The 13465-nt window shown below is 34.8% G+C and overlaps 1 protein-coding gene across 1 annotated transcript in view; it reads left to right on the top strand.

Annotated features, from left to right (window-relative positions):
• The window catches only part of Potefam1l1 (POTE ankyrin domain family member 1 like 1), a 185901-nt gene that overhangs the window by 138180 nt on the left and 34256 nt on the right, over positions 1–13465 (top strand). Inside the window, 4 exon segments of the mRNA XM_087654945.1 lie at positions 6272–6305; positions 6677–6749; positions 8831–9020; positions 10501–10684. Coding sequence (XP_087511071.1) covers positions 6272–6305; positions 6677–6749; positions 8831–9020; positions 10501–10684 — 481 coding nt within the window.

Here is a 13465-nt window from a genome sequence, read left to right as displayed (position 1 = left end):
ATAACTAGAGCTGTCAAATTTAAGGAAAATTTATTTAGAAACTATTGGGTATATCAATTCTGTGTCATGATCTAGTAGCAGTGATAAACCCTTTCAAAAATATCACTTTTTAGTTCTAACGATTTCACTTTTGGGAATGGGTTATTTTATAATAGAAAAACACATACATACTGAAAATATATATTATAATGTCAGGTTTAGTAGAAAAGTTGACACATGTGATGCATATTAAACTTAGTTCAAGAATATTTGGTAAACTTATTTTAATTGTATATATAGGCATATGCACATGAAACAAGGATAATTATTTAAGCATAATCAAGTCATAGAGTTGTACTTAAAAAAATCATCAGTTAGAAACTAAATTACCATATCCATATAAAAATGTAGTACATGAATATTTAAAGATGAGTTTCAATATATAGTGGCCTCATTATTTCACAATGAAAATATGCTAGAAACCTCCACTTTGATAGTGTGTTTCAAGCATATTTTGTTCTACTTCTACAACATCTGGAGAATTGCAAAAGGAAGTTGTTTTCTACAATGAAATTCTATTTCCTAATTAACAGCACTATTAGATTTTAGATCCATCTGTTTCTTTCCATTGATTGTGAGTTGTGTTGATAATGGAAACCCGAAATTATGTTTGGTGTTGCTTTAAAGGATTGTATCCAGGGAAAATGATACATCCATAAACGCTTCTGTTGAACATTCTCTGTTGATATTCAGTGCTGGTTTGTGCCTTGAAGTTTACTATCAGTTATCAGAGTGTTGTGCCCATTTTCTTTGTTTTCTTTCAAGTGGGCAGATCGATGTTTATCCTTTTTACTCTTGATCCACAAGTTCCTTTACCAGTAAGGCCTATGTGTTGGAGTTCTCGAATAATTGGATATATTTTTGTTAATGCACTAAGCCAATCTTCCTATCTTTACTAGCATTCGAGACTTGTTATTTTGGATCATTAGGGTTACTACTGAAGATGTTTACTAATGACCGCAATCTCATTGCGGTCAACTTCTGGTGTGTTGCATTATTATTGATTTCCTTTGTTGTCTTCAGTTAGAAACAGGAGCTATGCTGATTTCTCTTATTGGACATGATAGATTTGTTCCCAACTGTTTATTCATATATTGCTCCCATGAAATTTATTCTTTCCTGTGTTGCATAATTGGTAATCTTTCTTTCCTCCATGTAGAGTATTTATTTAACTATCTTCTGCTGTGTTGGCCTAAGGAACTTTGTGTGTTTGTCTTGAAATAACCTACAAAGCCTACTTGATCATGATGGATGATCATTTTGATGGGTTCTTGAATTTGGTTTGTGAGAATTACATTGAGTATTTTTGCATCAATATGCATAATGGAAATTGGTCTGAAGTTCTCTTTCTTTGTTGGATATTTCTGTGATTTAGGTATAAGCATAACTGTAGCTTCATAGAAGGAATTGGGTCATCCTCCTGTTTCTATTTTGTGGAATAATTTGGAAAGCATTGGTATGAGGTCTTCTGTGAAAGTCCGATAGAATTCTGCACTAAACCCATCTGGTCTTTTTTTTTTTGGGGGGGGAGACTTTTAATAACTGCTTCTACTTCTTTAGGAGTTATGGGACTGTTTAGATGGTTTATCTGATCCTGATTTAAATTTGGTTCCTGGTATCTATCTAGAAAATGGTACACTTCATTCAGATTTTCCAGTTTTGTTGAACATAGGCTTTTGTAGTATGATCTGATGATTTTTTTCCATTTCTTCAGATTCTGTTGCTATGTCTCCCTTTTTACTTTTCTCTATATTTTTATTTACATTTCAAAATTTATTCCCTTTCCCTGTTTCCCATCCTTAAGCTTCCTATCCCATCCCCTTTCCTTTCTTCTAAAATAGTGTTACCCTTTCTCAAACAACCCTGTTTCTACTTCCCCACCCTGACATTCCCCTATACTGGAGGTTCCAGCCTTGACAGGAGCAAGGGTGTCTCCTCCATTGGTGCCCAACATGGACATCCTCTGCAACATATGCAGTTGCAGTCATGGATCTGTCCAGGTGTGTTCTTTGGGTGATTGTTTAGTCCCTGGGAGCTCTGGTTGGTTGGTATTGTTCTTATGGGGTTGCAAATCCCTTCAGCTCCTTCAATCCTTTCTCTAATTCCTCCAACAGGTACCCTGTTCTCAGCTCAATTGTTTGCTTCTAGCATTTGCTTCTGTATTTGTCACACTCTGCCTCTCAGGAGACAGCTATATTGGACTCCTGCCAGCATGTACTTCATACTTCTTCGCTTTATCAATCTTATCTAGCTTTGATGGCTGTGTGTGTGTGTGTGTGTGTGTGTGTGTGTGTGTGTGTGTGTGTGCGCGTGTATGCTGCATATGGCTGGATCACCAGGTGGGGCAGACTCTGAATGGCCATTCATTCCTTCAGTCTCTACTCCAAACTTTGTTTGCATATCCTCTCCTATGAATATTTTTGTTCCCCCTTTTAAGAAGGACTGAGGAAAGCACACTTTGGTTGTCCTTCTTATTGAGCTTCATGTGGTCTGTGGATTGTCTCTTGGGTAATTCAAGCTTTAGGGCTACTATCCACTGATCAGTGAGTACATACCATGTGTTTTGTGATTGGGTTACCTCACTCAGGATGATATTTTCTAGTTCCATCCATTTGCCCATGAATTTCATGATGTCATTGTTTTTGACAGCTGAGTATACTCCATTGTATAGATGCACTTTGTTTTTTTTTTTTTATCCATTCCTCTTTTGTAGGATATCTGGTTTCTTTTCAGCTTCCTGGTTATTATAAATAAGGTTGCTATGATCATAGTGAAGCATGTATCCTTTTTATAGTTTGGAACATCTTTTGCATATAAGCCCATGAATGGCATAGCTGGGCCCTCAGATAGTACGATGTCCAAATTTCTGAGGAACCGCCAGACTGATTTCTAGACTGATTGTACCAGCCAGCAATCCCACAAAAAATAGAGGAGTCCTTCTTTTTCCACATCCTCAGCAGTGTCTGCTTTTCACCTGAGTTTTTGATCTTAACAATTCTAATTAGAATTTCTCTGATGACTAAGGATGTTGAATATTTCTTTAGGTGCTTCACAGCCACTTTCATACTCTTCAGTTGAGCTTTCTTTGTTTAGCTCTGCACCCCATTTTCAATAGAATATTTTGCTTCTCTGGAGTCTATTATCTTAAGTTCTTTGTATATATTAGATGTTATCACTCTATCAGATGTAGGATTGGTAAAGACCTTTTCCCAATCTGTGGCTTGCTTTTATGTACACTTGACAGTATCATTTGCCTTACAGAAGCCTTGCAATTTTATGAAGTTCCATTTGTCGATTCCTGATCTTAGAGCATAAGCCATTGGTGTTCTGTTTAGGAAACTTTCTCCTAGGTCTATGTGTTCAAGGCTCTTTACTACTTTCTCTTCTATTTGTTTCAGTGTATCTGGCTTTTTGTGGAGGCCCTTGATCTATTTGGACTTGATCACTGTACAGGGAGATAAGAATGAATCGATTTGCCCTCTTCTACATGCTGACTGCCAATTGAATCAGCAACATTTATTGAAAGTGCTGTTTTTTCCCACTGGATGATTTTTAGCTGCTTTGTCAAAGATCGAGCAATGAAAGGTGTGTGGGTTCATCTCTGGTCTTCAGTTTTGTTCCATTGATCTCTGTACCAATACTATGAAGTTTTTTTTCAGGATTGTTCTGTAATACAACTTGATATCAGAAGTGGTGATTCCCCCAGAAGGTCTTTTATTGTTGAGAATAGTTTTCACTGGTTTGTTTGTTTTTTTTTTGTTGTTGTTATTCCAAATGAATTTGCAAATTGATCTTTCTAAGTCCATGTATGAAGAATTGAGTTGGAATTTTGTTGGGGACTGCATTGAATCTGTAGACTGCTTTTGGTAAATGGCCATTTTTACTATATTAATCCTGCCAATCCATGAGCCTGGGAGATCTTTCCATCTTCGGAGATCTTCATCAATTTCTTTCTTCAGAGACTTGAAGTTCTTGTCACACAGATCTTTCACTTGCTTGGAGAGTCACCCCAAGGTATTTTATGTTATTTGTATCTATTGTGAAGGGTGTTGTTTCTCAACTTTCTTTCTCAGCTTGTTTATCCTTTGAGTACAGGAAGGCTACTGATTTTTTCAGTTAATTTTATAGCCAGCCATTTTGCTGAACTAATTTATCAGGTTTAGGAGTTCTCTGGTTGAAATTGTGGGATCACTTAAGTATACTATCATATCATCTCCAATAGTGATATTTTGACTTCCTCCTTTCCAATTTTATCCCTTTGACCTCCTTTTGTTGTCTAATTGCTCTGGCTAGGACTGCAATTTCTATATTGAAAAGATTGGGAGAAAGTAGGCAGCCTTGTCTTGTCCCGATTTTAATGGGATTGCTTTGAGTTACTCTCCATTTAGTTTGATGTTGTCTATTGGTTTGCTACATATTGTTTTTATTATATTTAGCTTTTAAAAGTGGAATCTATCAAAGAAATCTTCCATTTTGTTTAGTTTTCTTACTTTATATAGTACAGTTTCTTGAAGTAAGAATTCTGTGGATTTCCTCAGTGTTGTTTTGTTATGACCCCTATTTATTTCTGATTTTGTTAATTTGCTATTCTTTCTCTACCTTTTAGTTAGTTTGTGTGTCTTGTTGATTTCACAAAGCACCAATTGGTTGTTTCTTCGATTATTTGTATTTTCTTTCTTCCTTCCTTCCTTCCTTCCTTTCTTTCTTTCTTTCTTTCTTTCTTTCTCTTTTTCTCTCTTTCTTTCTCTCTTTCTCTCTTATTTTTTTCTTTCATTTTCTTTTATTTCAGCCCTGAGTTTGATTTTTTTTCTGCCACCTACTCCTCCATGTTTGTTTTTGACATGGAATATTTTATTTTCTGTGGAATATCTTCTTCATCTGTGGCAATTGAAGTTTTGCTGGATATAACAATCTGGGTTGACATCACTAGTCTCTTAGAGACTGCAAAATATCTGTCCAGACCCTCCAGGGTTTTAGACTCTCTGTTTATAAGTAGGGTACAATTCTAATAGGTCTGTCTTTAAATGTTACTTGGCCTTTTTTTCCTTGAAGTTATAATATTTTTCTTTGTCCTGTACATTTAGTTTTTTTTATTATTTTTGTTCCAATCTATTTGATGTTCTGTAAACTTCTTGTAGGTTTATAGGCATCTTTCTCTAGATTAGGAACTTTTTTTGTATGATTTTGCTGAAATTAGTTTCTGGACCTTGAGCTGAGAATCTTTTCCTTCTACTGTTCTTACTGTTCTTGGCTTTGACCTTTGGATAGTTTTCCCAATTTGCTGGGTCTTTTGTGCCAGAAGCTTTCTAGAATTATAGTCTTTTTGACTAATCTATCAATTTCTTCCACTGTATCTTCCATGCTTGAGATTTTTGTCTCCTATCTCTTGTATTTTGTTGGTAATTCTTTGTCTGAAGTTTTTGTTTCCTTCTCTAGGTTTTTCATCTCCAGGATTCTCACAGGTTGTGTTTTGGATTTATTAATTTTTTTCTTAAAGTTTTCTATCATCTACATAAGATTAGATTCAAGGTCATTTTCTTGTATTTCAGATGTGTTAGGGTATCTAGGGTTTAGTGGATAACTGGACTATGATAATGCCATATTACTCTGTTCTTGTTGATCGCGTTCTTATTCTGGCCTTTAGTCATTTGAGGTTTGTGGCTATTATAGGTATAGATGCTGATTTCTGAGTTTATCTTTGTTAGATCTCTCTCTCTCTCTCTCTCTCTCTCTCTCTCTGTGTGTGTGTGTGTGTGTGTGTGTGTGTGTGTGTGTGTGTGTGTGTGTGTGTTTGGAGGTTTTTCCCCTTGATTTTTCTTTCCTGTCTTCTGGCCTGAGTGATCTGATATTTTTGGTGAATAGCAAGTCTCCAGGTATAATGGCCTGTCTTCTGTGGGTGTTTTATGGCCTGAGTGGCTTCTGGGATTTTAGGAGATAACCTTGCCTCTAGTATTTGTATTGCTGGGGTTTATTGCAAGAGTGGCTTCCAGAAAAGTAGACAGAATTTAGGTCCAGAAAATTGAGTCCAGTGAGTAGGGTGCAATTTAAACCTTTTGGGTAAATTTTAAGGGAACTTGATGGGCAAGTTCTTAGCTGGTTGTTCCTTGTACCTACAGGATTTCACAATGCAGGCAAAATTGAGAACCTGAAAACAAAGTGCAGTGACAGGGTGCAGTTTACTACTGTTTTGCACATGTTTATTTTTATCTAAAAATGTGTTTTCTCTTTGTAGGTTCAAAATGACAATATCTACAAAAAACGTTAAGGTATTGTATAAAATGTATCCAATATATTAAATAAAGGTCTATATTGCAAATTATATGATAAAATTTGCTTAAAAGGATAGCATTTAAATGCTGGGTGCAATGACACATGGAATCTCAGCATTCGGGTGACTGAACTAATTTGTAAGTTCTAGACAAGCTTAAGATACAGATAAAGAACACACCTGGCAAACAAAAGACTAAATGGAAAGAAAAAATACACAATCTTTTATTGCTTAAAGGTGGTTTCTTTGAATAAGAAGGTAACTATCAATAAAATGTCTTGGACAATTCTTATATTAAAGGTATATTTTGTTTTGTTTTTATGAAAGGGGGAATAAGTACTTTTGTACTTAGTATTGTTTATCTTTTAGGTCCTAAAGCCAGTAAAAGACATACATGATCTTAATACAGTGATTCCAGTAACTGAATTATGCTCAGCAGAATGTGAGTTACCAAACGGGAACACCTTATTTTAATTAAGTGGCACTCCTTTAACTTTATCTTGTATCTTTGTTCCAGGTCCTATCTTTATACGTTTATTCCATAAAGCCCTTATGGTAGGGCCTTAAATTTTTCATAGTTTAATATAGTATTATTAATGTATTTCAGTGTCAAGTTTACAGGTTTTGATGTATATGTCTCAAACATTTGTTCTCCACAATCAATACAGTGAATATACACATTTTAGTGGGGATTTCATAGCTGTGAAGAGACACCATGACCTAGGCAACTTTTATAAAGGACAACATTTAATTGGGACTGGCAAACAATTTCAGAATTTCAATCCATTATCGGTATGGCAAGGTTCAGGCACACATGTTGCTGGAGATGGAGCCAAAAGTTCTACATCTTAATCCAAAGTCAGTCAGGCAGGGTTTTCCTTAGGCATTGGTGGAGTTTGAACATAAGACCCCAAAGTCCTCCTGCACAATAACACATTTTCTTCAATAAGACCACACTTCTCAATAGTGTCACCTCCCATGGGCCCAGCATACTCAAACCACCACCATGCATTACTTGTAATAATTCCCTTACACTGTTTGTTGTTCTTTATTAAAACAAACTATCAAGAAAAGGAAGTAAGTTTCTCACATCCCATGGAGGATACCCTACGACATCCAATTTAATAAATCAGCATAATCCCTAACTACATCCAAAATATTTGTCCTTATATGCATGGGTAATAATAGTCCCTATTCCTCAACAAAGAAGCTTCTCCTTTCAATAGACAGAGACCATTACAGAAAACCACTACCAATCAGAATAAATGGTTTCAAAACCCAGTTCCAAAGGATAGATCTGTAAAATAATTCCGACATTTAAGGTGCAGGAACATTGAGGAAGAGAGAACAGAAATTATATAAGAGCCAAAGGTTCAGGTTGTGGGGGGGTTACTATGAGATTGTCTCCTAGTTATTTCAGAAGCTACACCCTTAAACTCACACTACTTGAGAATTTACCAAGTGAGATTTTAAAGGAATTCCATTGTGAATTCTAGTGACCACAGATTTCCCTGTTGTTTACAGATAACCTCCCTGTAGAATATTTTTGATTCTTCAGAGAGTACAGCAAAAGTACAACTGTACTCTTGATAGTAGTAATGGTATATCATATGACCTGTATCTGGTTGAGGCTACAACTATCGATTCAATTTTCCTTTATTGTTTCCCGTTGTCTTGCCAAACAGTACAAAAATCTTTCCAATATTTTGTGAATTATGAACTTATCCAGCCCATTCTGAGGGGGAAACACCTGAAAAGTTTATGGGAAGCTATAGCAATGTTCACATACAGGCAGGAAGCATGCCTCTCTGACTCAAGTATTATCTGGCATTTTTGTGGTCATTACTGTGCTAAATGTTTGAGGCATCCCCTTGTAAATTCCTGGGTCTTTCTCTGTTGTGTTCTGTCCTCCGCTATTCAACACTCTACCCTATGGAGCCTGGGAGACTCTGATTGGTGTGTTACCTAATGCTGTAAAAGTATTGGTAATGGCAACCTAAACCTTAGGGTTGTTTTGCTTGTGGCAGGTTCTTGGCATGTAGCACCATGTGACTATGAACTCAGTATTTCTGCCTTACCTTCTTATATGCTGAGACTACATACAGGCATCACCTTGCCTGCTCTTCATTTCATTTTCCTTGTTTCTTGACCATGAATGGTCCCCATTTCTCTACCATAGATAGAAATAGATTGTTTAAACTTCAGCACATTCTCTGCATTGGCATGGATTCATCTTACTTTGTATATTATACTTCCTGCTCATCTTTTGTTTCTGTGTTCAGCTATCTTTTTCTCTGGGAACACTTCTCCAGTGCCCAGTACAAATTGATTCTATTATTTGATAAGAAAACTATTACATTATTTATTATAAATTATAATTGGCAAGCCTGTCCTATCTACTATTCTTTAAGCTGGGTAGTATTGGAGATCTAGTCTGTTCTTTTTCAGAAGTTAGTATGAAGCATCATGTTTTACTATAGAACATGCTTATATATTTATTTCTGTGTTTTCTATTTGATGCAGATCTTGATAGCCCCTTAAAAAGTATACCTGCCCTTGATTCATATAAAGAGTTATTAGAGCTTAAAGAAATCAATATTCAGATACTCACTGAAAAAACTAAAGTGGAAAATGAATTATCTGAAGTAAAAGAAGAGAACTCACAGTTGGAGAAAAAAATTCTAAGAAAGAATGAAAGAATCTGTACTCTGAGGTATAATGCTCTCATGCTTTATAAAAGCTCTTACACTGTCTATACTGAAGATTGAAAGAGGGTTTTGGTGATTTCTTAATTTATGACTGACAGTTTGCAAGCAAAATACCCCTATGTTTGAGGGGAAGAAAAAATTGTTATAAATAATAAAACTATCATATAATCATTAATACCTGAAATACATCTGTCTCATACATAAACATATGTATGTCTCATTCATAATCCCAAAGCAATGCGCAGGTGGAAGTCCACCACATTGAAATTTCTGTATTTAACAAGTGGAATTTTATGAGGCCTTCCATATATTACAAATAATTGTATAATAAATAACATTGAGATGAATAACTTTCTCTACTTCTGATAGTCTACAATGAATATATTTTCCATGTAAAATATGTTGAAAATTTTACAAACTTAAATGTTCTCATTTTAGGTTGATGATTTGTTTCATTTTTTGTTATTTTATTTGTTTATTTTTCAAATGTTTTCCCCATTCCTTTTGATGAATATTTCTGAATGACTTTCAAGAAAACTCATCATAGTTCATAGAACAGGTTTTATGAAGCAGTGTCTTAGTCAGTGTCCTATTGCTATGAAGAGACACTATGGCAGAGGCAAACCTTATAAAATAAAACATTTAATTTGAGGCTTGCCTTCAATTTCAGAGGCTTAGTCCATTACCATCATGGATTTGAACACGATGGCCAGGAGCACGGTGGCACACAGACAGATGCTAAAGCAGTATCTGAGACCTGTACATCCTGATCTGCAGTTAAAGAGTGAGACTGGGCCTGGCACAAACTTTTAAGACCTCCAAGTCTACAATTATGACACACTTCCTCCAACAAAACCACACTTATTCCAACAAGGCCACATCTCCTAAGTCTTTTAATCATCAAATACCTCCATTTCTTATTCAGGCCATCACAAGTGATTATTTTAATCTACTGACAAATTTAAAAAGTTAACATGCATTTGAGTGATACTTTGTATTAAACCAATACCTTACATGTTGTAGGGCATCAGTGTACCTTTTAAGCCACACTCAAGCAATGGTTGAAATACAAATCAAATTTTATCAATTCACAAGGAAAAATTTATTCACTGGCAATTAGTTTGTTCAAGATTTGTTCAAAACATAGACAATACTAATTTAGATCCTATTCTTTTAATAGCATACTGATCTTTATTATTGTGGTTACTATCCTTGTAATTTATTTTCCCAATAGAATTTTTAAGTTGTTCATAAAATAGATACTAAACAACAAAGTAGAAAGTATGATAAAATAGATACATGAAAGACATAATCATATATATTAGATTGCTTATCTTAATTATAAACTTAGCACATGGAATGGAAATGAAGATTGAAAGTACAAACTTTTAGATGTGTTATAAGCAGTGTATAAGAGGCTAATTCACAAAATGAACATTTGCCTTCTGAGAAAATTAATTCTAATATTAGTTTATTTAACTACAGATCAATCATAAAAGAACAAATGGAGAAAAAAAGAAATGTAATTTTTGCTTATAATGAGGTCGTGGAGGAACTGAGAGATAAAGAAGAGATGATACAGAAAAGTGGAGAGCAATACAACAGACAAGTTTCAGAGACACAAGAGCTTGAAATATGTCTGAAAACAAGAGATGTAGAGTTGAAGCAGGTAGTTTAATCTTTAATAAATATATTTTTATTTTAGTATACTAATATTTATGCATCCTTTTGATCTAAATATGTTTCATTTCATAAGAGGTAAGGGATCTGTGATACGTTTATGTTTTCAGTAACATCACTTTGCGAACTTTGCTAGTATATGCATATATAACCTTGGCAAATCTACCACATTAGAATTAGAAAACTGTATAATTGATGGTATGATCATTGTATGTGCCGTCAACTTTTGACCAAATCGTTGGTATTTGACAAAGGATTGCTTTTATTTGGGATTGGGATCAGATTTTATTAAGTTGTAAATTATGATATTTAATCTAAAATTACTTTTTAAAGTATGTCATCTAATAGGTGTTTGGTGTATTATTTCTAAACTAAAGAATAGAAAGTCAGTTGAGATTTAACAACATGAACTCATTTAATTTTATTTTGATTTTTACTGAAAATAGATTCTTATCTAGCATTTGGGAGGCAGAGGCAGGTGGATTTCTGCATTTGAGCATGATTTATAGAGTGAACTCCAGGACAGCCAAGGCTACACAGAGGAATCCTGTCTCAGAAACTAAAACAAACAAACAAATAAAAAAACAACCAAACCAACACACACACACACACACACACACACACACACACACACACACACACACACAGAGAGAGAGAGAGAGAGAGAGAGAGAGAGAGAATTTAGTTTTTTATACAGTATATACTGATTGTATTTTGTACTGTCTTCTCCCACTTCTTCCCCATTACTTCTCTTATCAGGATCCACTCACATTCTGTTTCTCCTTGGGGGATGGAATTCTTAAGATGCTTCTCTTATGATGGCTGAGAAATGCACTCAGCAAATTTGTTCTTCTTGGTCTAGGATATCTCACTCTGGATGATTATCTTCTAGTTCAATCAATTTACCTGCTTGTTTAATACAAAATTTCTATGAAAACAAAAAAAGACCCAGAGTTAGTTACTTAAAGCATAAATAGCAATGCTAAAAAATAACTGTTCTTGGTTTTGAATTATAATAAAAACATAATAACAAAAGCAAGATGGTACTACAAGAAAAAGGCATATAACATAAAGTAAAATAGTACACTCAGAACCATGTGCATACTGTAGCTACTGATTTTTTTTATTTGTTTTGAGAATAGGTGTCTTTCGAAATAAAATATTCTAGGAAAAATGGATACAAATACTAATATTAAACTATATTCATCAATCTCTTCCTGTAAATAAACCAATTAAATCGTCCAATGACTGTATATGTGAAATACTACACTGTGAGAGACCCTTAAAAGATCTTTTAGAAAGGATTCCAACAGCTAAAAAAATGGTAATGAGAATTGACAATGGGGTTTATTTAAATGAGCAGAATATAGGAACAGCCTATGTAATAGTAGACAATGTGAATTAAACATATGACAGGGGAGAGTATATTGAACTTGTAAGCAACTCAAAAATTTGACAACAAATAAGTAAAAGAATCCAGTTAAGTTTTAGAAAATAAAGTTACAAGTGAAACATAAGACTTAACCAATGCAGCGCTTGACAGGTTCCAAAGGCATCTAACCTGTCATTCCACAGCAGTACTTGCACACTCATTTTTGTTTCAGTGCTACTTACAGTTACTAAAATAGGAAAAATGACTGTATATTCATCAGTGGGAGAATGAATAAAGTATATATTCTCAGAATTTGAATTCAGGTGTAGAGTGAAGATTACCAGTTTCATGAAAAACTCAGAAAATGTGCAGAATATGGCTTTAGACAATACATATTTTATAGGGTGTATATGCGTAAGAAATGTAGTGTCTAAAAAGACGGAGAGTATCAGAAAAGCTTCTTGTAGTAGATAATAATTAAGGAAGACCGCAACTGGACACTGTTCAGAGAGTGAGACTTTAAGGTACCCAACCCAAACTTCTGAAAGGCTCAGTGACCTATGCACAAGATAAGACAGAGTAAATTTGCAAAAGCCAGAGGTGGAAGACAAACTACAAAATGGTGTTTTACAGATATAAAAGAGTTTATGCCCATGTTAAAACACAGACTGTGACAGCATGCACAAAACCTACACAGATTCAAACCAGACAGAATCCCAACACTGAAGAGGGGGAGTGAACACAAATGCAAACCATAATCAAACACTATTTGTAATTGACACCTGCTGGAAAAGAGGTAATCTGTGTTCTTCAGTGGAGTATCACTGTGGATATTAAAAGGACACATGCCCAGGAAAAATTTTCTCATGTAAAGAGTAGAGGCAACCTTATTTTGTAATGTAAAGTATAATAATTTCCTGTCAGTGGCTTTAAATACCTTTGAGGTCATTCCATATACATATTAGTTATTAATTTTCATAGTAGAAGAGTACCATTTTCATTTTACATATATGATCATGCCTCACCAGAAACATGCATCTTTCAGGGAAGTATTGCTTTTGATTTTCGATACCTAGATCCCTAAATTGTGATACATGTAGAATAAAATAATGGACAATAAGAATGGATGGATTTGCATTCTTCTACATGCTGACCGCCAGTTGAACCTGCACAATTGATTGAAAATGCTATCTTTTTCAACTGGGTGGTTTTAGCTCCCTTGGCAAAGATCAAGTGACCATAGGTGTGTCAGTTCATTTGTGGGTCTTCAATTCTATTCCATTGATCTACCTACCTGTCTCTGTACCAACACCATACAGTTTTTATGACTATTGCTCTGTAATACTGCTTGAGGTCAGAATGATGATTCCCCCAGAAGTTCTTTTATTGTTGAGGATA

Source organism: Rattus norvegicus, chromosome 3 (assembly GCF_021556685.1).
Source record: "Rattus norvegicus strain SHRSP/BbbUtx chromosome 3, alternate assembly SHRSP_T2T, whole genome shotgun sequence".
NCBI classification, from domain to species: Eukaryota; Metazoa; Chordata; class Mammalia; order Rodentia; family Muridae; genus Rattus; species Rattus norvegicus.
This window is presented reverse-complemented; position numbering and strand designations above follow the sequence as displayed.